At 36.6% G+C, this 23,340-nt stretch overlaps 2 protein-coding genes across 8 annotated transcripts in view; one reads left to right on the forward strand and one right to left on the reverse strand.

Annotated features, from left to right (window-relative positions):
- The window catches only part of STXBP5L (syntaxin binding protein 5L), a 290,135-nt gene extending 280,831 nt beyond the window's left edge, over positions 1 to 9,304 (forward strand). For 2 of the 3 annotated variants that reach the window (XM_074364363.1, XM_074364371.1), the window contains 3 exons: positions 1,265 to 1,376; positions 3,015 to 3,235; positions 3,816 to 9,304. In XM_074364363.1, the coding sequence (XP_074220464.1) occupies positions 1,265 to 1,376; positions 3,015 to 3,235; positions 3,816 to 3,857 (375 nt within the window). In that variant the 3' untranslated portion in view covers positions 3,858 to 9,304. Of the gene's footprint in view, positions 1 to 1,264; positions 1,377 to 3,014; positions 3,724 to 3,815 lie in introns of those variants that run through there. The other variant, XM_045507179.2, reaches the window with a different exon arrangement.
- Positions 9,305 to 19,085: 9,781 nt separating this feature from the next.
- Positions 19,086 to 23,340, reverse strand: part of POLQ (DNA polymerase theta) — a 125,860-nt gene continuing 121,605 nt past the window's right edge. For all 5 annotated transcript variants that reach the window (XM_074364326.1, XM_045507232.2, XM_010970873.3 and 2 more), the window contains 3 exons: positions 22,911 to 23,064; positions 20,537 to 20,652; positions 19,086 to 20,097 (listed from right to left, as the gene is read on the reverse strand). In XM_074364326.1, the coding sequence (XP_074220427.1) occupies positions 19,984 to 20,097; positions 20,537 to 20,652; positions 22,911 to 23,064 (384 nt within the window). In that variant the 3' untranslated portion in view covers positions 19,086 to 19,983. The remainder of the gene's footprint in view (positions 20,098 to 20,536; positions 20,653 to 22,910; positions 23,065 to 23,340) is intronic.

The following is a 23,340-nucleotide window of genomic DNA, read 5'->3' on the forward strand; positions in this document are numbered from 1 at the left end:
CCTTGTGAGCTCCTTAAGGAATCTGGCACTTAACCCCAGGGTAATAGGAAGTCAATAAAAAGGTTTAGCAAATTTGCCTATTAAAACTAATATTCTTGTTGCAGTATGGCAATTGATTTTGAGGAATTAAGACTAAAGGTAAGGAGAACAATTCGGAGCCTTTTAAAAATAACGCCAAGAATAATAGTGGCTTGAGCAGCCAACATTGAGGATAGAGAAAAGTTAGCAGATTCAATGGCTGTAAAGTGTAATCATTTGGATTGGAGAGTTACTAGATGTAGAAGTGAGGGAAGGAAAGGGATTAATAATTATTCCTATGTTTCTGGGTTGGAGAACTAAGTAGATGGTGCAGCTGTTTTCAAAGAGAAGGGACTCAGGAGGAGGAGCACAGGTCTCGGGAGTGGAGGTGAGGGGCAGGTGATGAAAAGAGTCATGCTGCAAGTTCACAGATAAACTTGTATTAGGTCACAGATCTCCCGACTTTGGGTTGAACTGAAGTTACTTCCTCTAAATCAATCATTCTCAAATTCTGGTCTGCTTTAGAAAGACTAAAACAAGTTAAAGCTTTTTTTACAGCAAGTTAAAAGTTAGAAAAAGTAAAAGCAAGTTAAAAATACAGATAACCAGAGCACATATATGTAGATGCTAATTTAGTATGTGGAATAACATGTGAGCATCTGTATTTCTAACAAGATATTTCTCCAGTCATTCTACATCACATTGAATATTGAGAGTGGTTGTACCGTGGAGTGGTTGCCTATTTTGACTCATTTAAGTTTTCTTGAGTTATTTCATAATTTTGTACATGATATAAAAATAAATCCAACCTTCCTCTACATACCACCAAAGGCTTCCTATTTCATAAAGCAGTCCATGCTTGGTTCAGGAAAGGGAACTAGTACAGGAAAGAGGCTATGGTAATTGAAAAAGGATCAGAAGTCAATATTGGAAATCATTGGTCAGGTGTAAATTAATCCTAGGGTGAATATTAGCTCCCCATGTTTTCTAATTGTAGAAGGGAGAAGAGAAGAGGGCAGAAAAATCAAAATTTTAGGATGTCAGTTCCCAGAGAAGGGAAGGGAAAGGAAGGAGGTGGAGAAAGAAATGCCAGAGATAGAACTGGAAGCAAAGCAAAAATCACCAGGAAAACTATGGAGAGCAGACTGCCTTTTCATGATATGCTCTAACATGCCACAGTGTTATCTTTTGATCTGTTAATTTATTTTTAGTTAGTCTAATGCTTTTTTCTTTGCATTTGATATAGGACATGCTAGGAGATTTGTTTACTCCCATAGAGACACCAGAAGCTCAAAACAGAGGCTTTCTCAAAGGATTGTTTGGTGGAAGTGGACAAACATTTGACAGAGAAGAACTCTGTGAGTAAACTTATCACAAAAGAGAAGACCTATTTCTGTGTGTTTGTGTAACTTAATGTAATATGTAATCTCAAATACTAGCCTAGGGTTTTGCTTCTATACCATGAAAATTATTTCTGTTTACCAAACATGAATAAAACTGGTCACTTCATATGAGGAAACAGTTTAACAAAACCAGTATATGCAAGTCATACAAATAATGAGTAAAAAGCTAATAAAAGTGTCATTTGCAGGTGCATTATACCTGCAAGAGCAGGGTGAATTCACGTGGCTACTAAAATCTGAAAAAAATTATTTTTGAATCTGCCTGCCTTTAACTACTGTTTGGAAACAGATTCTTTATTCAGAACGCAAGAATTAATTAGTTTAAATGATCTATCAGTGAGACTCTGATGAACAATAATCAAAAAGCAGTAGAAAGATACTAGAGAACATTTTTAGAGAGAAATTAAGAATATATTTTCCAGAATATCTCACCCACCAATTGGTCTTATAATCAAAACTCCGTTTCATTTGAAGCTTTAACTATGCACAAGATCTAGATGCCTCCATATGATGGAATATTATTCAGCCATAAAAATGAAGTTTGATACATGCTACAACATGGATGAACCTTGAAAACACGCTAAATTAAAGAAGAAAGACAAAAAAGCCACATGATTCCTTTTATGTGAAACATTCAGAATAGACAAATCCTAGAGACAGCAAATAGATTAGTAGTTTCCAGGGACTGGGGCAAGGAGGAACTAGAGGGGAACTGTTAATGTGTACAGAGTTTCTTTTTGGGGTGATGAAAATGTTCTAAAATTTAATAGTGGTGATAGTTACACAACTCTAGGAATACACTAAAAACCACTGAATTGTACACTTTAAAAGGATGAATTTTATAGTATGTAAATTTTCTCTCAATAAGGCTCCTATTAAAAAAAAAAACTGGTTTACATTCCATCCCTAATGTTACATCCTTGGGGATGCTCACTAAATTTTTTACCAAGACAGCTGTTTTTCAGTTTTAAAAAATTACTTCATTAAAATTAAGTGAAATTGAGCTATGTAAATGATGGAAAAATTTAGTCTTTTATAAAGTAATAAAAGTTCAGCATATGTATATTAATGTCCATCATGCACATACCCCATTCTCTAGTATTTACACACACACACACACACACACACACACATTTTAAAAAACAACTGAGGCCTACAAAGGCTGCTAGCAAGATGAACGGGGAAGGTTGGAATGCCAATTGGGCAGAAATTTAAATATATGATTAAGCTTGAGATTGGAACGGACCCTAATATGGCTTAAATATGAAGTTAAATATGGGGTTAAATATGAGATCACAATAAAATTGTGAGCATCCCAATTTAGCAACATCAAGAAATGCAGTTATGCCAGGTTGTATGGAAGACACACACACACACAAAGGCATATGGTAACAATCTCTCTCAGTCTCTTTCATAGGTATTTTTCTTGGTTAAGTGCTAACATCTCCAAATGCATATCTATGATAGGAACGAATATGTCTTTTCATGAGAATTATGCTAGTGTAATTTAATATAAGTACTTTGGTGGTAAACAACCATAATTACTTGAATTACTGACAAAATGTTTTAAACCACTATGGCTTGAATTCCCAGTTGGGGAAGCTTCAGCAGGAAAAGCATCCCGCAGCCTCGCACAGCACATTCCTGGACCAGGTGGTATAGAAGGGATGAAAGGCGCTGCTGGAGGGGTGATGGGAGAGCTGACTCGTGCAAGGATCGCACTTGACGAGAGAGGACAGAGACTAGGAGAGCTGGAAGAGAAAACTGCAGGCATGATGACCAGTGCAGAAGCATTTTCCAAACATGCACATGAGGTAAACTGCCTGAGTAAATATAGGCACCTTCATACAGTGGTAACTGTAAATATTTAGGTCCTGCACAAGAAAAGCTAAACAGAGATGCCACTGTAAATAACCCTGTGTGAGAGCCAAGGTAACTGGGATCTTGTCCTAAGTATTAAAATCTCCCCCAGTATTTGGGAGAAAAAGGTTTTTAAAAAATTCTGTCATACATTGATACTTCTGAGCCTTAAGGGATGATTTAAAAGAAACTTATCATTGATTCTGATACACTGGGTCTATACTGTGCATTAACTGCTGAAAAGGTACTCAGATTGATTATGTGATCCCCCAGCAAGGTGTGAGGGGCAGTAGAGGCTGGGATGCACATTCCTTTTTGTGTCAATCATTAAAAATCATTTCCTGTCAGCCAAATCTTTACAGCTGGATTGGTTTTTTAAAAAATCTTTTTATAGGCACTTTATTTCACACAAAAAAGGGAAGTTTTAGAAGTTTTGAGATTTAGATATGCATGACTAGCTCAACAGGAACTCTCTTTGATTAGCACTATTAAAGATTTTTTTAACATCTTATGGTGACTATTTTTTCTTTGCAGTTAATGCTGAAATATAAGGATAAGAAATGGTACCAATTCTAAACTTCTAAAGAAGCTATGACTGCTTTGAGAAACCATTATTCAGGGAAACCAAATTTATTCCCAGCATCACTATTCAACTGCTAGAAGCCAGTTTCTTCAACAAAATGTTCCATTACAGTCCATCTGAAGTTATCATAAGGGAGACTTATCAGAGACACTGTTCGACCCAAAGGCTGGAACCCTGGTTAAAATCCCAAGATATGGCTGAATTTGCCTTTTCCCACGTGGAATGGAGCTATCATCTTGGCATGTCGTTTGCTAAGGATTTACATTTAGGAACTATGGGGAGTCCTTCTGATATTAAAAAAAAAAAAAATCCTGTACAAACAAAAGCATTAATGCACTTAATGAAAAAAAATTTGCATGATAAATTAACATCTTAAGAGGAAAAGAAAAAAAGCATGTTGTGACAGTAGAAAAAAAGATTTATGGTAAACTATTTTTATAAATTGGGCCACACCTGACAATTTAAAAAATGTGCATTAGAAGAGTATCAGTGCATTTCAAAAACATTTGCCATACCCATCTGAAAAAGAAAACAAAACCAGAGTTTTCTTCTCATCTATAACTTTCATTATACTAGGACATTACTGAATTCTTATGGCAAGTCTGATTAACATTCCCGTCTCTCCATAATATTTTACATCATTCACAGTCCTTGGTCATAATCAAGTACTGCCAGTACAGTAAATTATTCCTAACACAATTATTTACATTTCTGTCACCTTCAGAACAAGTTGCTATTTTTAGTCACAAACAATGCTGGGTTGGGTCACCTCAAAGCATTTTTTCAGCCTGGCTTATACTCCGCAGGGGAGCTGACAATAGGTTTGGGGAAACTAGGCTACAGGAACAATGCAGTTAGCTTTGAGAACTGATTTCACACACTCTGGTTTCAGTTTCTAAAGGGATATATTTTTAATGCTCCATTTGTATCCTTGTCTGCCAATTACACAGTATATTACTGTTTAAACCTAGTGGGGTCTTCAATTCAAAGGTGCTCTTGCAGCCTGACACTCAGAGACCAAACTGGTCATTCTTTTCAGTCTGATTCAGTAAAACCTCAGTTAATGTTTTAGGAAAGGGATTCTGATATTTCTGATTAACAAGGGCTTTCATTAGAAAATACTTTTGGTTCAATACCTATTATTGAAAATCTTACAAAATATGGTGTTTTTACTGTCTGGGCTTTAGTCACCATTATGGACAACAGAAATATGTAGAGAGCTTAATGATACAAAATCAGTCATTTTGTCACTCATTAGGCTAAGTAACATCAGCCACAGGATTATGTCAACAGACGCCAAACACCTATTCCGTATTAACAGTTCTTTTAAAAATATAATAAAGAATTTTAACATGATAAAAGGTATCTACAAAAGACAACAGAGAACTAGTAGAGGCAAACAAAATAAAGACACTAGTATCATTATTTAATGATTCTGGAAGTCAAGTCATAGGAAATGAATATAAGCAGATTCTGGGACCCATCCTATAATATATATGTTTCCTTCAAAAAGAAACCTTTTTAAGAAAATTAATGGATTTGGCTTATTGAATTTTTATTATTCAAGGTCTTACCAGATTTGCATTTGTGTTTCTAAGAATTTACCATTTTCCTGAAATCCAGGTTATTTTAATAGCCAAAAATAGTATTTCTGCTTGTTTTTTTTCAGTTTTTTTATTTTTAGTGAAATTGTTTTAGTGAAACTGTTTGAACATACCTTTAAATGTTCTCAGTAATTTTGAGATGAGCAAATTAATCTTTAGGAAGAGATGATGGAAACAGTCGGAAAATATATACCAGGAAAGCATTTCTCAGAGTCCTTGAATTCTCTTGATTTCTCAAAAAAAGCCTCTCCACAAATCTCTCCAGACTCCTGTGAACAGCCTTAGGGTAAAAGAACCTGACTTGGAAATACAAATATGATATATTAAATTATACAGTAAAATATTAAACTTGAGACCAGGATTTAGAAAACGCTGGTAGCCAAACTGCAGTGCACTATTTGTACCATCAGTTTCAAGAACCCAGTTTTCTGATTTTCTGAACAGATACTTTTCTATATTAAAAAAATTTTTTTAAAAACTCAAAGAGTATAATAATTTATTTTAGGAACAATGAAATTCAGCCCAAAGTGGCATCAAATTCAGTAAATATCTCTAAAGCCCCAATAAAATTCGCTTTAACATCCCTGGCCTCTATACAGTGGATGTAAACAGCAACCACCCTCCCCCACTCCGCCCACCCCAGTAATGACAATCAAAACTGTCTCCAGCCATTGCCAAAATTGCTCCTGGTTGAAAGCCACTGTTCCATATCATTTGAAGAGAGACTAAGTTTGAATATGTAATATGTCCTGTATAAAATTAAACATCAAAAGTGCACAGTGACAAATTATTGTACCCAAAATTACATGCTTGGTTCATGTGCAATAAAATACTATTTTGGAGAAAAGCTTACATGAAATCAGTGAAAAATAACAACTCCTAGAATACTTTAAAGCATACAGGAAAAATACCAAAAAGGATAAGGTAGCATTTCACAGAAGTGCTTAAAACTCTGGCTTTAATGAATAGATTAAAAATGTATAATTAGCACATCAACTGGAAGTAAACAGGTGCTTCTGAAATGCTTGGAAAGAACAGGTTCTTTTAAGTAGTTTAAATATGTCTTTCAATATTGTTTTTATAAACCCTTTCATAAGGTAAGGGTAACTTCATCCCACAAACTCCTGATTAGTGGAATACAAATTAATGAGGTTTTACTGTATGAAAATTATTTTTATAATTCAAGGAGATAGCAATAACAAGAATCTAATGTGGATGTGATTTTTCTCTTTGAATATTTCCGTTCTGTTGCACTGACTTTAGCAGACACACAAACACTCATACACACCACCACCACCACCACCACCACCATCTTATCATCATCATCTTTGGAAAATGAGTACTGTTGATCCATGTAATTTTTTACATCTCTCTTCTCTACTATTTAAATGTCTTGCCTCTGCACTCCTAACTTGGACAATGACAGAGAAAATGACTCTGAGCCTTAGTTGTCATCAAAATTACATGTTAATGTGGCATCAGACGATAAAGCTTGCAAACCACAGCCTGTACAAGTTTACCTTATCTCCTTATGACCCCTTAAAGAGATGAACCCTTCTTAGTGTCCCAGGAGAAAATGGGCCTTTGCCTTCTTTCATCAGTGAGAAGCTAGAAGTATTTGTTTCCCTGGTTCTAATAATATAAGCAATAATCCTTACCAAGAAATCTTTTGGAGGGAGGATGATTTATCATTCATTTTAATCCCCTACAAAAGCAGTACTACTGACTCTGCTTCCTACATTTCACCAAGACCCAGACATAGTGCCCCCATCATCATCAAGGTCATTGTCGGACTAACTTTGGAAACATGGTGACAGAACTGACTGAGATGTTTTCTGATAATTCAGTCATAGAGCTAATTTTTCAAATCTTTCATATAGCTCTTAAACGATTCTCAATAAATCAGAATCCAGCTCTCCATTCCTCAAAGTTCTTAAGGGATTGTAAAAGAAGTCCCTTTTAATGTGAACCGTGTGTTCAATTTTAAAAGTATCATCTATCTGTTATCTTCATTAAGGGATCACCATCGATTTGAGAAAGGAAAAGGAAAATAAATATTATGCCCAAGGTTGGTTAAAGAAGATTAAGATTAGTTCTTTGAGATACTTGGTTTTTAAATGTTGGCAGAAGGGGAAAATGAAGCAGACATAGAATAAAAGTCCTCTCCTTGGTTTAGGATCTTCGGGACAACCCAGGGGTACATCTGTGGGATTACAGCCTAGCCCTGTGGGAAGACATTGTAACTTGACCACTTTTGTTCAAAAAGGGCAATGCCAAAAGGAGTCAGACGTTCCTGACAGGCCTTGCTCTCTGCATCAGGAGAAACATAGTAGCCTGCACAGCTTCTTCACCTCTGTCCTCTGAGGCCAGAATCCCACTTCTGACCAGTTACTGTTTCACATACACACTGCTCCAGGTGCTAGAAGTACTTGCCAGTAAGTCATGTATTTGGATTGCACCATTCCAGGGAGCATAGTTGTAGAAATTTGTTGTATATATTTGCAGACAACTAGCCCTGAAAGGACAAAATGCAGAGTAAGTAGGGTGTGACTTAGGAAAGAAGTACCAATTTGGTACAAGAGGGCTGGGGTAGAGCAGGACACAGGAGCCAGAGTGCAATGGAAGAAACTTCGATGAGGAACGGAGATACAGCTGACCTGTATACATTTATGTAGGGAAGTGATTCTCAGCTCTGGCTGTACATAAGAAATCACCTAAGGAGCTTCTAAAATTCCCAATTACATCAAAATCTTTCAGAGTTGGAACCAAACATCATTTTTGAAAGCCCCCAAGATGGTTCCAATGTCCAGCCAAGGTTGGTATCTCTACTAAGGAAGACACATTTGTCTACCCTGGCCAGCATGTAAGCCCCACCCCTGCAGGGTCAAGGAAGGCAAGATATTGGAGATGCAGTATTGGCTGAATTGATACTTATTCTGTGTTACAACCCAAGACAAATGTTCTGTACAAATTTCTGACCAGGCAGTGTCCCATTAACTGTTAATAACACTGTCTTTGCGATTTTCTCCTATGTGACTTGGCCATTAATTATTCCAATTCAAACATCTAGGTTTTGATTGCCTCATACATGTGACATCGTATGACACCAGAGATATCAAAAGAAATTCAACAGCATGTAAGGCTAAGTGGAAAACTAATTCTCAATAGTTAGATAATAGAAATTCTCAATCACTTACTAAGTCAGGTCCAAATTTATTGTTCATTCTTCTTTTGGAGGAGATATGGGTACCAGGTACCTGTTCTGCTATAGATATACTTTACTGGACTTGATCATAGCAAGAAGGGAGAACAACTCTTCCTTTGTGATTGTCATCTTAGCTCCCAGGGCCACTTGGATTTATTTTCTTAGTCACTGGGTATGTGCTTAAAGGGAGAATAATTTCTATAACTCACTATGGCCTCCAGGGCCCTGAAAGAGCGCTTTCACTTTCAGAAAGGAAGAGTCAGCCTATCCAAGGCAATACTGGTCAACGAGAAAACTCAGAAGAGTTCTCCTCTCACGCTGCTCCCCTCTGGTATTGGCCCACCCTTCGCAACTGCAAAGCCAGAAGATAACTAGGTGGTGGTTATAGACAAGTGTACACAGGATTAAAATCTCTAATAACCTATAATTTTTAGTACTTAATTATGTGATGTTTTATTCTAGGAAATAAGAAACAGATGACATCATTGATGTATCTTTCATCTTCAGAATTTTTGCATCTTTTCAGAAAATGACAAATTACTATTTTTCTGTTGCACTCAGCAATTGTGACTATACTTAAAATTCTTGTAGTCTGTAGAGATATCAATAAAATTGTATATGTTTGTACATAGATGCTCTCTTATGTTATGATGTCATGCACCACTAATGCCTTTTGCCAGGATTAAATATGGACAGAGGTAAGACTCTCATTTGCAACATGGTGAACCATGGTTTTGCAAACTATAATTTGTTTTTAAAAGGCAGGGAGATGGGTGGGGGAACAATGTACAGCATATTTATTTGAACTAAAACAGAGAAAGAAAAAAAAACACTGAACACAAGTTCCCATAACTCAGTTTTTACTAGAGTTTATCAATCTAAAATGGTAGAAATAGCCAAATTTTCCATCAAATTGTGGAAATATGTAACTTTCTGTCAGAAGACTTTACAAATTTTTTGAGGATGTTAACTGCTATCACCTTTGGTGAAGTACAGATAAAGCTAAGTTTGGTGAGAGTGCAGCATAAGAAACTTAGGCTAAACAAGATATACTTAGAAACTCAACACTCATACTTTACTTCCTGCAGGCAAAAAAAAAAAAAAAAGAAGAAGAAGAAGAAGAAAGCTATTATAGTATTATGGGTGGGCTTATACCACCACCTACTGGTTATTATGGACATACATAAACTCAGCACCTCCAAATGTCCCCCAGAAAGTGTGTGCTCTCCTGCTCCCCTGGCTTTCATCTGCATGGCTAATTCTTTATAGCTATCTACACTGTGGCCTTAGCCAACTAACCTTATTCTTCCAAAGGCTGTCTAATTATCTCAGAAAAAATTTTCCACCACCGTTTCTCTCCTAGTTTTGGTTCCATATAAAAACGGAAAAGAACCAACCAACCCTAGGCTAAAGAATTTTTTTTATTGAAAGTACAAATAAAAAGATAGACCCTTTAAAAATTCAAATACCCAGTCTTCCCTTCAAAATTTTCTCAAAAGGATCCATTTTACCTCCTCACCCTCTTTGAATTACAGTCAAATCTGTATTCAATGTTTAAAATACTGATTTGACTTTCTTCCTTCCCTCCTTCTTCCCTTCCTTTCGCTCTCTTTTTTTTTCCCCCCCATTCATTCAGTCCAAAAGTCAACCAACCTGAGCATACTGTTGACTGCAGCCCCATCTGCACTTGGAGCAGGGTGAGCAGGACAGCCACAGGAGAGTGGAGTTGGAGTGAAGAGCAGGGTCAGCCCTCAGGTGGTTAGTAATGGTGCCTGTGTGAGGAAGGCACTGGAACAAGGCAGAAGGCAGCCCAGCAGGTCAGGAGATTAAGGATTGAGCAATTAAGTAAATAAATCGAGGATACAGGAGTCAGGGTTCTCACTAATGGAGAAGTACAAATAGAAGGGAAAGAGAGAATAAACCATGCAGTACTGAATTAGAATTTGAACTATCAGTGTCTTGTAAAAATATTAAAATGCATATGTATGATGTAAAAAGGTGTGTATCCTAATTCTGAACACTGAAAGGACTGGGAAAAAACCCCCAAGAGCAATGAGCATACCTTGATTTTGATTTCTAAACACTATACTCTGCTAAAAGGAACATGGCTCCTTGAAGAAACAGCTGATTTCAAGGCTGGAATATGTTTTTATGCCAGAAAATATTCAAATCATGGGGATGTGTCAAAAGGACACAGAAGCCAGCTTGAAAGGACACATACAGGCCAAATCAGGGACAATATAAGTATCAAAAGTATTAATAGTTATTAAATAAAATAGGAACCCACGAATCTACATTGATGTTAATTAATTAATTAGGAAAAGAGAAAGCTCTTCTTTACTATAGAATGTCAACCAATAAACGTGGATGGAATTTTAAATTTACTCTCTGGCAATCATCGTAGTGATAATAACATGGCCAACAAATACCACTGGATGCTAAAACTAGTGGGTTAAAGCAGGATGGAGGAATAGGATATTTATATAGTCTCAAAGTATCTCCACAAAAAATACTTGTTTATCATAAAATATATAATTTTACACTAGGGAAATCTGGCAGGCACTATTTTAATCAAGTGATCAATGTTACCACAACCAGTAAGGAAACATCATGTGCCATCTGACAACACATAATGAAAAGAACACAGCATTACCTCTGTCATAATCTGCCAAAAATGCACAACCTAGGTCTAATCATGAGGAAATACTGAATAAAACCAAACTGAGAGACATTCTATAAAATGACTCCCCTGTATCCAACTTTTCATAAAAGTAGAGGAAAGATGCATGTTCCAGATTTAAGGAGGCTAAAGAGAGAGATGTGATAAGCGGGGTACAACATGTGATCTAGGATTGGACCCTTTTGCTATAAAAGACATAATTGGAGCAAATTACAAAACTTAAGTGTTGTTTCGCACCTGAGAGGGAGTCTTGTACTATTCCTGAAACTTTTATTTAGGTTTGAAATTATTTGAAAATAAAATTTAAAAAATAAAAATATTTTCATTTTTGTTGACTCACCGCATTTCAGTAACATTGTCTTCCACCTTTCATAGCAAATGGACAGCTGCTTTGTGGGTTAAAGAGTAGTTCTCTGAGCTGGTTTGCGAATCCAAACATTATTTAAGTTTTTTTCTTTTAAAAAATGTTTTAATTACACAAATAATACACGAATGCATACTTGTGTGACACCAAATAAATTCAGACAAAAGTAAGTTTCCCCTGGTCGCCCCCTACCCTTGTCTGTACTAGTTATTAGTTGTTTCCTTCTACACATTTTCCTATGCTGCAACTTGCTTATTCATGTACTTACTATGTCTTAGATACCTTTCCATGTCAATACTTAACTTACTTATATTATTGCATGGTGTCAATAAAGTATAATTTGTTACAACTACTCTAGTAGTAAACATTTAGATATTTTCCAATCCCTCCATATTACAAACAAAACTGCAGTGAACATTGTTGCACATGCATTCAGCACATATTCAAGTGTTTCTCCAGGGAAGATGCTGTGGAATTGAGTCAAAGGGTATGCTCCTTTAAACCTCTCAAATAGATGTTGCCAATTTAACTATTCTTCACGAGTATATAAGAACTATTATTGCCTTACATTTTCCTCCATTCTCAATACTCATCTTTTAATTTTTTTCATAATCTGAGAGGTGAAAATGACATCTTACGGTTTTTACTGGAATTTCTAATTGGTGAAATTAAACATCTTTTTATTTTTACTCTTCTTTGACTTATCTGTTTGTGATTTTTTACTATTTTCTCTGAATAGTTCTATTGTGGCAACCCTACAGAACTAGACTGGACACCCTACCCAAAATTTGGTTTAGATGTTGAGACTGATATCACACACACACCTTAAGAGGACATAGAAAAGATTAACTATTCACATAAAGAGGCTTTCTGGGGAGAGGAGGATGGCACCCAAAGTGGCCCAAAAATGGCTTGAGAGACGAAGATAAAGAGATTGGCTCAGGGGTTTTGTTGTGGGGGGGGTGGGGGCAAGGTTTGCAGGAAGAGGCTTGCACTGGAAAGAGAGGAGCACCCAGGCTCTCTTCTCAGCTCACTCAGATGTGGGGCAGAAGGGGAAAAGAGAAGGTGAGGCTTGAAACTTGTCAGCAAACATCAAGAGATGGAGTCAGATATTATAGGTCATTTGTTGTTCATTTTTATTATAACTCTGGAAATTAGTATAGTTACTTATTTTTTACAAATGATTTTCCTTTATTTTTGAGTTTTCCTAAGAAATTCTGGGTTTGGAGAAGTCTTCTGTGACCTCATGGTAAGGGAAGAGGGTGTTGGTCCTTGTGCTTCACTGTGTCCTCTGTGACCCCTTCTATAAGGGTAGTAGGTCTATTCTAGACCCTTGAGCACCTTTCACTGATTTGTGCTAAATTACAATTAGTGAACGTGTGCCTTGCTCTCTTGTTTCAGGCAGGGTCCTGTGGTCTCACTTGCTAACTCAGTCTCATCTAGGTTATGGATTCCTTTGGGGTTATCTATTCCCTTCCCCTAGGTTAGACTGTTCAGTATCTTGTTGTCATCACTTTTTCATATTGAAGATTTTTTTTCTTTTAATGCAGTCAAATTTTATCATCTTTTAGCTTTATGACTTTTGAACTTTGTTTAAAGGTCTTTACATCTATAAAATAATAAATAATCTCTTACATCTTCTTTAGTTTGGTTTTTTTTATATATTTAGGCTTTTAATCTATCTGGCATCTTGGTATTTTGATAAACGGGAAACATGTCACTACACCCTTATTTTTGAATGACTCATTCTTTCACCTCTAATTTGAAATGACATTTAAATCATTTCCCATATATATGCAAGTCTGTTTTCTAAATTCCTTAGACTTCCCAAGTAATCTATTTGTCTATTTCTGTGTTCTTATCAAACTGATAAATTATAATCTTTACAGTATGGCCTAATATTGATCTTTTTCAAGTTTAATAGGTAATTGAGGTTTTTTCACCTAGATGAGTTTCAGGATACTATCTATTTCAAAAAAAAAAATTCCTATGGAGACTTTCATTGAAATTAAAGTAAATTTGTAGGTTAATAAATAAATTTTGCTCACATCACTTCCTCTAGGACATCTTCATCTTTTCTGTCACAACCATTTTCCTCATTTATATTGATAATGTTGCCTTCACCACGTTCTTCAAGTTGCATATCTAGAATATCTCAAATGGCATCAGTGTCAATACTTCCACAGTCAACTATTTCTTCTGTAACTCTGTGTCCAGTTTGAATTTCACTTATAGTGTTGCCATTTTTCATTTCTCTGGTGTGCCTGTGTCTTAATTAGCCACTTTCCTCTTCTGATTACCCATTTTTATAAAATATCACATGGCTTTAACACTGGAAGGCCAGGAATCAACACTGCTACACACTTTACTGTGTATAAAGTGAATGACAGATGTACAGTGACCAGTCATGGACAGACTTTGAAAGAAGTAATATAATTGGTAACTCATCATAATGGGTGTATTAGTTTCCTATTACTGCTATAACAAATTACTACAAACTTACTGGTTTAAAACAACACAAATTGAGGGGGAAGGGTATAGCTCAGTGGTAGAGCTCACACTTAGCATGCACGAGATCCTGGGTTCAATCCCCTGTACCTCCATTTAAAAAATAAACCTAAATACCTCCCCCCATAATAAAAAAAAAATCTTTTAATTGAAGAGTGACATCACCAAGATGGTGACATAGGTCATTCCCAACTTCACTTCCCCTCACAAGAACTAACAACTATTCATGGACAAGACACCACAGAGAAAATCCTAGAACATGGGGGTGAGAATGAAGCATCCCCTGCAGCACAGATAATGAGGCAGACAACATTAGAAGGACAAGAGGAGCTGCTACATGCTGACCACACTGCCTCTCTCCCAGGCCAGCACAGTATGAGTCTCACCTGAGCTTTCATTTCCTCCAGTGGGAAAAGAGATCCAGTGGACATCCAACTCTCCTAGCATTGTGGGTCCCTTCTTCAGAGTCCCACTTGGAGATGCAGGGGAATCTGCAAGGCTTGACCACTGGGAATCAGACTGTGACGAAGAAGGGAAGAGGGGCTTGCAACAACTACCACTCAGATCTTGACAGACCCAGAGCCAACACACTGGTGCAGTCTGTCCAGGCAGCTGGGCAAGATGCAAGTCTGTCTGACTTGGGACCTCGAAGACTCTTTCCAGCCCTAAAGCCTGGTCTGCTTCCCCACCTTCCTGTCCCTGCCTCCCCAGGCAGGGGAGCAGAATCATAGCTCCACTCACTGCTCACTGCAGCTCCCCATCCTGCCTGACCAGAAAGCTTCTGGGTGTAATAATTACTTTAATGTAAATGTATTAAATTCTCCAATAAAAAGATACAGAATGGCTGAATGGATTAAAAAAAAAAAAAAGATCCAATGATATGACACTACATGACACTCAATTTAGCCTTAAGGGACCGACTGGGAGTTCGAAATCTGTAGATACTGACAGGCATATGTAGAATAGATAAACAAGATTATACTGTATAGCACAGGGAAATATATACAAGATCTTGTGGTAGCTCACAGCAAAAAAGAATGAGACAATGAATATAAGTATGTTCATGTAAAATTGAAAAATTGTGCTCTACACTGGTAATTGACACAACATTGCAAACTGACTATAACTCAATAAAAAAATTAGTCCAAAAAACAAGACACACACAGACTAAGACTATAGGGATGGAAAAAGATATGTCAAGCAAATGATAACCTCTCTTCCCAAAAAGGAGGATTAGGTATACTTATATCAGACAAAATAGACCTTAGAGTAAAAATGATTAAAAAAAAAAAGACAAAAAAAGATTATAATGTTAAAGAGGTCAATTCATCAAGAGGCTATAACAACTGTAAATATTTATGCATCCAACATCAGAGTACCTATATAAATAAAGCAGAAACTAACAGAAATGAAAGGAGAAATAAACTGAAATTGAAATATAGTTGGGGACATTAATACCCTACTCTCAACAAAGAATTTATCATCCAGAAAGAGAATCATTAAGGAAACAGCAGATATGAACAACACTATAGATCATATGGCTCTAATGGAACATTTTAATATACAGAACTTTTTATCCAACAGCAGACTACAAATTAATCTCAAGCACAAATGGAACATATTCTAGATAGACCATAGGTTAGCCACAAAACAAGTCTTAGCAAATTAAAGAGGACTGAAATCATACCAAGTATCTTCAATGACCACGATGGTATGAAACTAGAAATCATTAACAGGAGGAAAACTGGAAAACTCACAAATACTTGGAAATTAAACGACACTCTCCAGAACAACCAATGGATCAAAGAAGAAACTAAAGGGGAAATAAAAGAGTATCTTGAGACAAATGAAAATGGAAACACAATATGACAAAATTTATGGGATGCAGTAAAAGTTCATAGCAAGAAATGCCTACATTAAGAAACAAGAAAGATTCACAGATACTGTGTACTTTACAAACCAAAGGTTTGTGGAAACCTTGTATTGAGCAAGTCTGTTGACACCATTTATCCAACAACATTTGCTCAATTTGTGTCTCTTTGTCACATTTTGATAGTTCTCCCAGTATTTCCAACTTTTTCATTATGACTGTACTTGTTATGATAATCTATAATCATTGACCTTTGGTGTTATAATTGCAAAAAATACAACTCACTGAAGGCTCAGATGATGGTTAGCATTTTTTAGCAATAAAGTATATTTTAATTAAAAAAAAAAAGATCGGAAAAATCAACCTAACCCTATGGCTCAAGAAACTAGAAAAAGAAGGGCAAACTAAGCCCAAATTTAGCAGAAGGAAGTAAATAATAAAGATTAGAGCAGAAATAAATTAAACAGAAATCAGGAAAACAAGAGAAAAGGTTAATGAAACTAAGAACTGCTTCTTTAAAAAGATAAATAAAACTGACAAATCTTTAGCTACACTAACCAAGGAAAAAAGAGAGAGGACTCAAATCAACAAAATTATAAGTCAAAGAAAAGACATTACAACTGATATCACAGAAATACAAAAGATCATAAGAGGCTACTATGAACAACTACATTTCAACAAACTAGACAACCTAGAAGAAATAGAATTATTAGAAACATACAACCTACCAAGACTAAATCATGAAAAAATAGAAAATGTGAACAGAGCAATTACTAATAAGGATATTGATTCAGTAATACAAAAAGAAAAAAAGCAAAAACAAACAAACAAAAAAAACAGTAAAATAAAAGCCTAGGACCAGATGGCTTCATTGGTGAATTCTACCAAACATTTAGAGAAAAATTAACGCCAATCCTTCTCAGTCTTCCAAAAAATCGAAGAGGAGGGAATACTCCCAAGTTCATTTCATGAGGTCAGCATTACCCTGACAACAAAGCCAGAAAAGGACACAAGAGAAGAAAATTACAGGCCAATATCATTAATGAACATAGATGCAAAAACTTCAACAAAATACTAGTAGACTGAATTTAACACCACATTAAAAGGATTACACCCCATAATCAACTGGGATTTATGCCTGGGATGCAAGGATATTTCAATACAAACAAGTCAAAAAAGGTGACAGACCACATTAACAGAATGAAGGATAAAAATCATATGATCATCTCAATAGATGAAGAAAAAGCATTTGACAAAATTCAACATCAGGTCATGATAAAAACTCTTATTAGGTACAGAAGGCCTGTACCTCAACATAATAAAGGCCATCTATGACAAGCCCATAGCTAATATACTCAATAGTGAAAGACTTAAAGTTTCCCCCTAAGATTTGGAACAAGACAAGGATGCCCACTCTCACCACTCCTATTAAAAATAGAACTGGAACTCTTAGTACTGGAAATGAGGCAAGAAAAAGAAATAAAAGGCATCCAAATTAGAAAGAAGTAAAATCGTCTCTATTTGCAGATGACGTGATTTTATATACAGAAAATAGGGGTGTAATGCACAGCATGATGACTACAGTTAACACTACTGGATTGTACATCTGAAAGATGCTAAAAGGGTAAATTCAAAAAGTTCTCATCACAGGGGGAGGAAAAAAACAATTTCTCTCTTTTTTTTTGTATCTAAACGAGATGATGGATGCCGATTAAAATTATTGTGGTAATAATTTCATAATATATGTAAGTCAAGTCATCATGCCGTACACCTTAAATGTATACAGTGTGGTATGCCAATTATATCTCAAAACTGAAAAACAAACAAAAACACAAATTATTAGCTTACAGTTCTGGAGGTCAGGAGTCCAATATGATCTTATTGGACTAAAATCAAGGTGTTGGCAGGGCCACATCCCTTCTGGAGGCTGTACATTCCATTGCTCTTTCTATCTTTTAGAGGCTGTCTGCATTCCTTGGCTCATGGCACTTTCTTCCATCTTTAAAATCAGCAGTGCAGATTCTTCAAATCTCAATCTGACTGTTTCCGTTGTCACATTTCCTCCTCTGACTTGGACCATCTGCCTTCCTTTCCTACCTTGTGTTCGTATTGGAATCACCCAGATAATCTCCCCATCTCAAGATCTCTAACTTAATCACATCAACAATGTTCCTTGTGCCACGTGATACATGTTCACAGGTTTGGGGGAGTAGGATGTGAACATGCTGGGGGAGGCTGCATTATTCTGCCTACCACAATGCACATCTATTACTTACATAGTGACTTGTGGACTGAAGAGCTACCAGTGAAGTTTGAACTTTTATGTGATTACTCAGTTAATATACCATGGTAAGTGAAATTTGAACTGTGTTGTAGCACTAATGTTATTTAAGTAAACTACTGTAACTGGAATTTGTGCATAACTGAATCATGCAAAGCAAGGATTGTTTTAAGTCCAGTTGATAGGTCAAAAAGATGAGAAAAGACATGTAACTACATATGTAGAGCCACAGCTGCAGAAAATGAGGTGGGAGTGACCTATATACGTCTGCACTCGTATTTGGAGAATACTCATGTAAATAGACTGAGGTTTCTCTTGTGCTGGATTCTCAAGACCATCACGATACTAACAGCACTACAGCTTTTCTAAGAAACACGGTACACGTAATATGGAAAAAATCTGAGAAATAAGGATATAACTTCCCTCTTACCTCTGCTGTCTTCTGCCCACTTCCCTCCCACCCCCGGCCCAAAAAAGTCTTGTGCACTATCCAACTTCTAATAGTGCACTACACTTTGTTTATAAAGCAACTTTTTAAAAAAATTCCGATTAATAACATAAAAGAGCTCTTCTGATAACTAAGAATATAATAAACACTTCCTATGAGCAGAGACATTGTTGAGCAAAGTACAGAATAAACAGGTGACACAGGCTTCTAATACTCTTAGTCCAAGCACAAGTTTTTAAAAACTGAACTGCTGCTATAAAGTTTCTCATAAATTAATTTTATTGAAACATCAAAAAGGTCAGTTATCACCTCTGACTGGGGTTATAAAGTACCATCTTTCAACATGAGTAGTCTCACAATGCCACAGAGAAAGAGGCATGAGGGACCAATAGGGGGGTGTTTTCCTTCTCAGGCAGTATCATATTAAACTGCAATAAATATCTGATCTTACAGATCAGGATACCTCTTAAAGAGGCACAGCTTGTTTTATAATACCTAAGTATTGAAATACATTCATTGCATGAACTGGGGGAGGGAAAGGAAGAAGAAACAGCATTTCATGACAATCTATTCCTAGACTACATCCATACTAAGCCTTACCACTTTACAGAATTCTTAATTCATTAGCCAATGCTATTTAAAATTACTACTTCAGAAGTCTTAAATTGATATTGGATACAAATACACACAACGCCTAAGCCTAGTGGCTTGTGTGAAAACAAATCCTTATCTGCCTCCAGCTCCTATTAGGGTCCTTATCACAAGTTTCTGAATCCTGGTTGGGCTGAAAATGCCTCCAAGGCAGCAGTTTTTTCTTCATGCTCAACCTAGACAGATGATGACCCAAAGTGCTAAGTACATATTTGAAGCATGTGTTCTGCACCTGTTTAGAGCCACAGTAAGCTTTAAAAGGCAATTTCATAAATACTTTCTTGTATTAAATTAAAGAATATTAAAGATTGAATTAAACTTGGTATTTGGCCTCAAAAAAATTTTTTTTACACTACAGAGAATAAACTCTCATATACATATTGACACTCTCACTATAAAATTACTATCCTAAGTTCATCAAGACTTGAGGGTTTCTATTTCATGAAGTAGGGGAAAGGTAATCTCTGTTCTTTCTGTGTGACTGTACCTACACCAGGCTACCCCACAATCACACATCAAAGTCCTTCAGCTCTCCCCAGCTGGTGCCTATTTTCACTTTCACTTTCAGTTTCACAGAGAGTTTTACAGCACTTTCCATTTCATTCTTCACAATCTGAGCTACCTAAAAAAAAAAAAAAAGTTAACAAACTCTGTCCAAAGAATGTTTCCCAGCCCATCCACTGAGAAGATAAGCCAGACTGGAGCTCTTCACCTCATGGTGCTTAAAACTCAAAATCTGAAAAGACTCAGGCATCCCACATTGGTCTTCCCCGATGAGCAGGAGCTCTGCCAGGTTCACTAGAATGCTCAGAGCTTTGGAATCCTCAGGACAAGGACTCCAAATTCTCATTTAACTTCTCCCAGACAAAAATATCCCTGCAGGAATTTCTTTTTAAATGAGTTTAAAGCTCAGCACTCTTAGCTCTTTCTCTACCCTTAAGGATTCAACTTTTCTGTACCTATCCCAGGGCTAGGGAAGGGTTCCCGAAATCTCATGCACCTTAGCTTGACCTACCATGTTTTAGCTTTCTGTAGAATGGACACAAACACTGCAAAAATACCTGAACAACATCCTCTTCTGCCACTTCATATAAGAGTTCATCATGGAGTTGAAGGATGAAGAAGCCTCCTCTGATTGGGCAGAACATCCCTTGCAGTTTTCTCTTTGGTAACAATCCTACCCGACAAAAAAAAGTAGCAAAACTGATCAGCAATGTCACTGTGCTATAGAAAAAAATATTTTTAAGAGAGATTTTGAGCAGTTCTGGGAAATTTTAATTAAGAGATTAAAACACATAAAATATACAACTACCAGGAAAATAACTACTTGCTGGTTGCTACCTATCCCACCCATCAGGTAAACTCAAATCTTCATCAACTTTCTCCCACAAATGAGAAATCTAACAAAGTCAGTAAATGGAGTTTAAAGAACTCTGCTCCAAACTCTAGTCTAGCTTATTTCTCATAAACAACCATCTTCTCTTTCCATGGAGTTCCCACTACCAACTTCTCTGAGAACAGCACTAGAGTAGTGTGGGGCTTGATTCTTGCTCCAGAAAAGGGAACTGGCATTGTCTTTAGGCAGTGTTTTATAAGACTGACACTCCCTGATGTCTTTTTCTGGCCGTAAGTGTCACCATGGTAGAAGTGGTGATTCCTTAACTGGACCACACACTCTAGACAAGTAATTCTAAATCTAGGGTCCAAATGTGGACTTCGGAGAGTGTTAGATACTTAGACCCTTAAAGATACATGTAAGGGTCTATGTCTGTACTTTCTTCTGAGGAGATGATCTCTGTCTTTCTCAAAAGATTCTCAAAAGAACCCATGAGCCCAAAAATGTTTAAAAATCACTATACTACACTAAGTTACTATTTCCTAACTTCCTAGTGGTACAGATTACACCACCCTGATCACTAAAATAAGGTTCAACATTAACACCTTTACAGTAACTGCCTTTGTTTGCCCGTGTTTCAGAGCAGTCCTTCCTTTCTGCCATCCAAATTTCCTACTTATTCTTCAGGACAGCACAAAGACCACCTCCCTCGATAGCTGAAATTCCCAAGAGAGTTCTTTAGTTGTCATTACCTGGTTTTCTGAGATGGCTCCTGCAGGGTAAGAGAACAAAGGCAGATGAGGCACGGCGAGTTGCTTCCATACCAGGGATGCAAAGGCACCTGTTCACCAGTTTGGCTAAAATCTGATCTGCCCCTTTGGGCCCCACTTATCTTACATCATTGGCTGTCCAGATGCTCTAATTTTTCTGCTTTCTGATCACCGCACCTCTGTCCTCTTGATTTCCCTTGGTTACTTGTCTTCTGACCCAGAATGCCATGATCCTCCTACTCCCTGTGTGGTCTGCTTCCTCAGGCACCACTCCCTTTGATCCCACTGACCTACTACTACCTTTAACTCAGCACGACACACGAAGTCATCCTCTGTGACGTATCTACATTGTCTTTCACACTCTAAAGATTGATGCTATCATTTTGACACTGCACTGCATCATTTTGCTGTGAAGAGTCATGTAAACATTTCAGTCAGGTATCATATCTTCCTTTCTTTAGTAGATTTAAATTTTAAACATAGGTTGATAACTTTTATTTCCAAATCCTCCAAAGTACACAGTACATTATTCCCCAAATAAGTTTGACTGTACATTCTCTTTCTACAAATATAAAAGTGTGTGTATGTGTACATGTGCTCGTGAAAGGTCATGAACAGGAAAATCAACATGTTCTTAATGTGTGGTCTGAGGAACAACATGGATCCCTGAGATCCTTTCAAAGCATCAGCAAAGTCAAAATTTTTTATTTTCCTAATAACACTTAGAGGTTATTTTCCTTTTTCAGTCTCATTCTCTCATAAGTGTACAACAAGGTAACAAATTATCCTGGTTTTAGCACTACAAGTCCCATATCCCGGGAAAGCCATCAGTCTCCCACAAATTGGGACATTTATCACCCTAGACTGTACAGAGGATTTTCCAGAGGTTACAAAATAGATGATATTGCAACAAATTGAATGCAGAAATAGATAAGAGAATATAAACATTCTCTCTTAAGCCAGACATTAGAGTTTTTAGAAATGTAAAATAGTCACTCACCACGAATTATCTTTTATTCTGAAAAAATGTAGTTATTTTCATAAAAATGTTACTTATGTTAACACATGGTAGGTTTATTATTATTATTATCTGTAAATGTTAATAATTTAAAATCCCTTGTTTTAACTTCTAATATGGTAAATATTAATAGATATAATCCATATAACAAAAGCTCTTTGGGGTCCTTAATAATTCTAAAAGTATAAAGACACCATGAGACCAAAATGTTTGAGAATTGCTGAGAAATAATATGTAAAATACTTCTCCTTTTCTTTTCTGACATAATTAATCTCACTATGTTATATCAGGGGCCTCATTTATGAACAAACCTGTTCTGTCATTTTGGAGCATACCCTCCCGATGACCATGGGATTTGAAGGTTGAGTGGAAGGTCTCTAATTGCTTCTGAATATTAACTGTGGCTATTTTGACAACATCAGCCGCCGAACCTTGGACTGTTGTGTTGATAGCCTGACGCTCAGCCTACGAGAAACAATAATAACAGGTGCTCCATCAGATATGCCAACGTGGTTTCATACCTGCCTTTAAAGTGTCCACAGATTAGTGCTGACACCTGCAACCAGACTGGAAATCTGGACGAGATGTGACCCAGGATAACAACTATTGACCTGCATCCTAAGAATAACAACTGGAATGATCCAGAGCTCTAGATTCTGGGTTGTCATTCACTAGAGGATAGATTAAACAAAAGAACGTCAGGTTGCTTCAATTTAGAAATCTTCAACACTCAGGAACCAA

The sequence above is a fragment of the Camelus bactrianus genome, chromosome 1, assembly GCF_048773025.1.
Source record: "Camelus bactrianus isolate YW-2024 breed Bactrian camel chromosome 1, ASM4877302v1, whole genome shotgun sequence".
NCBI lineage: Eukaryota > Metazoa > Chordata > Mammalia > Artiodactyla > Camelidae > Camelus > Camelus bactrianus.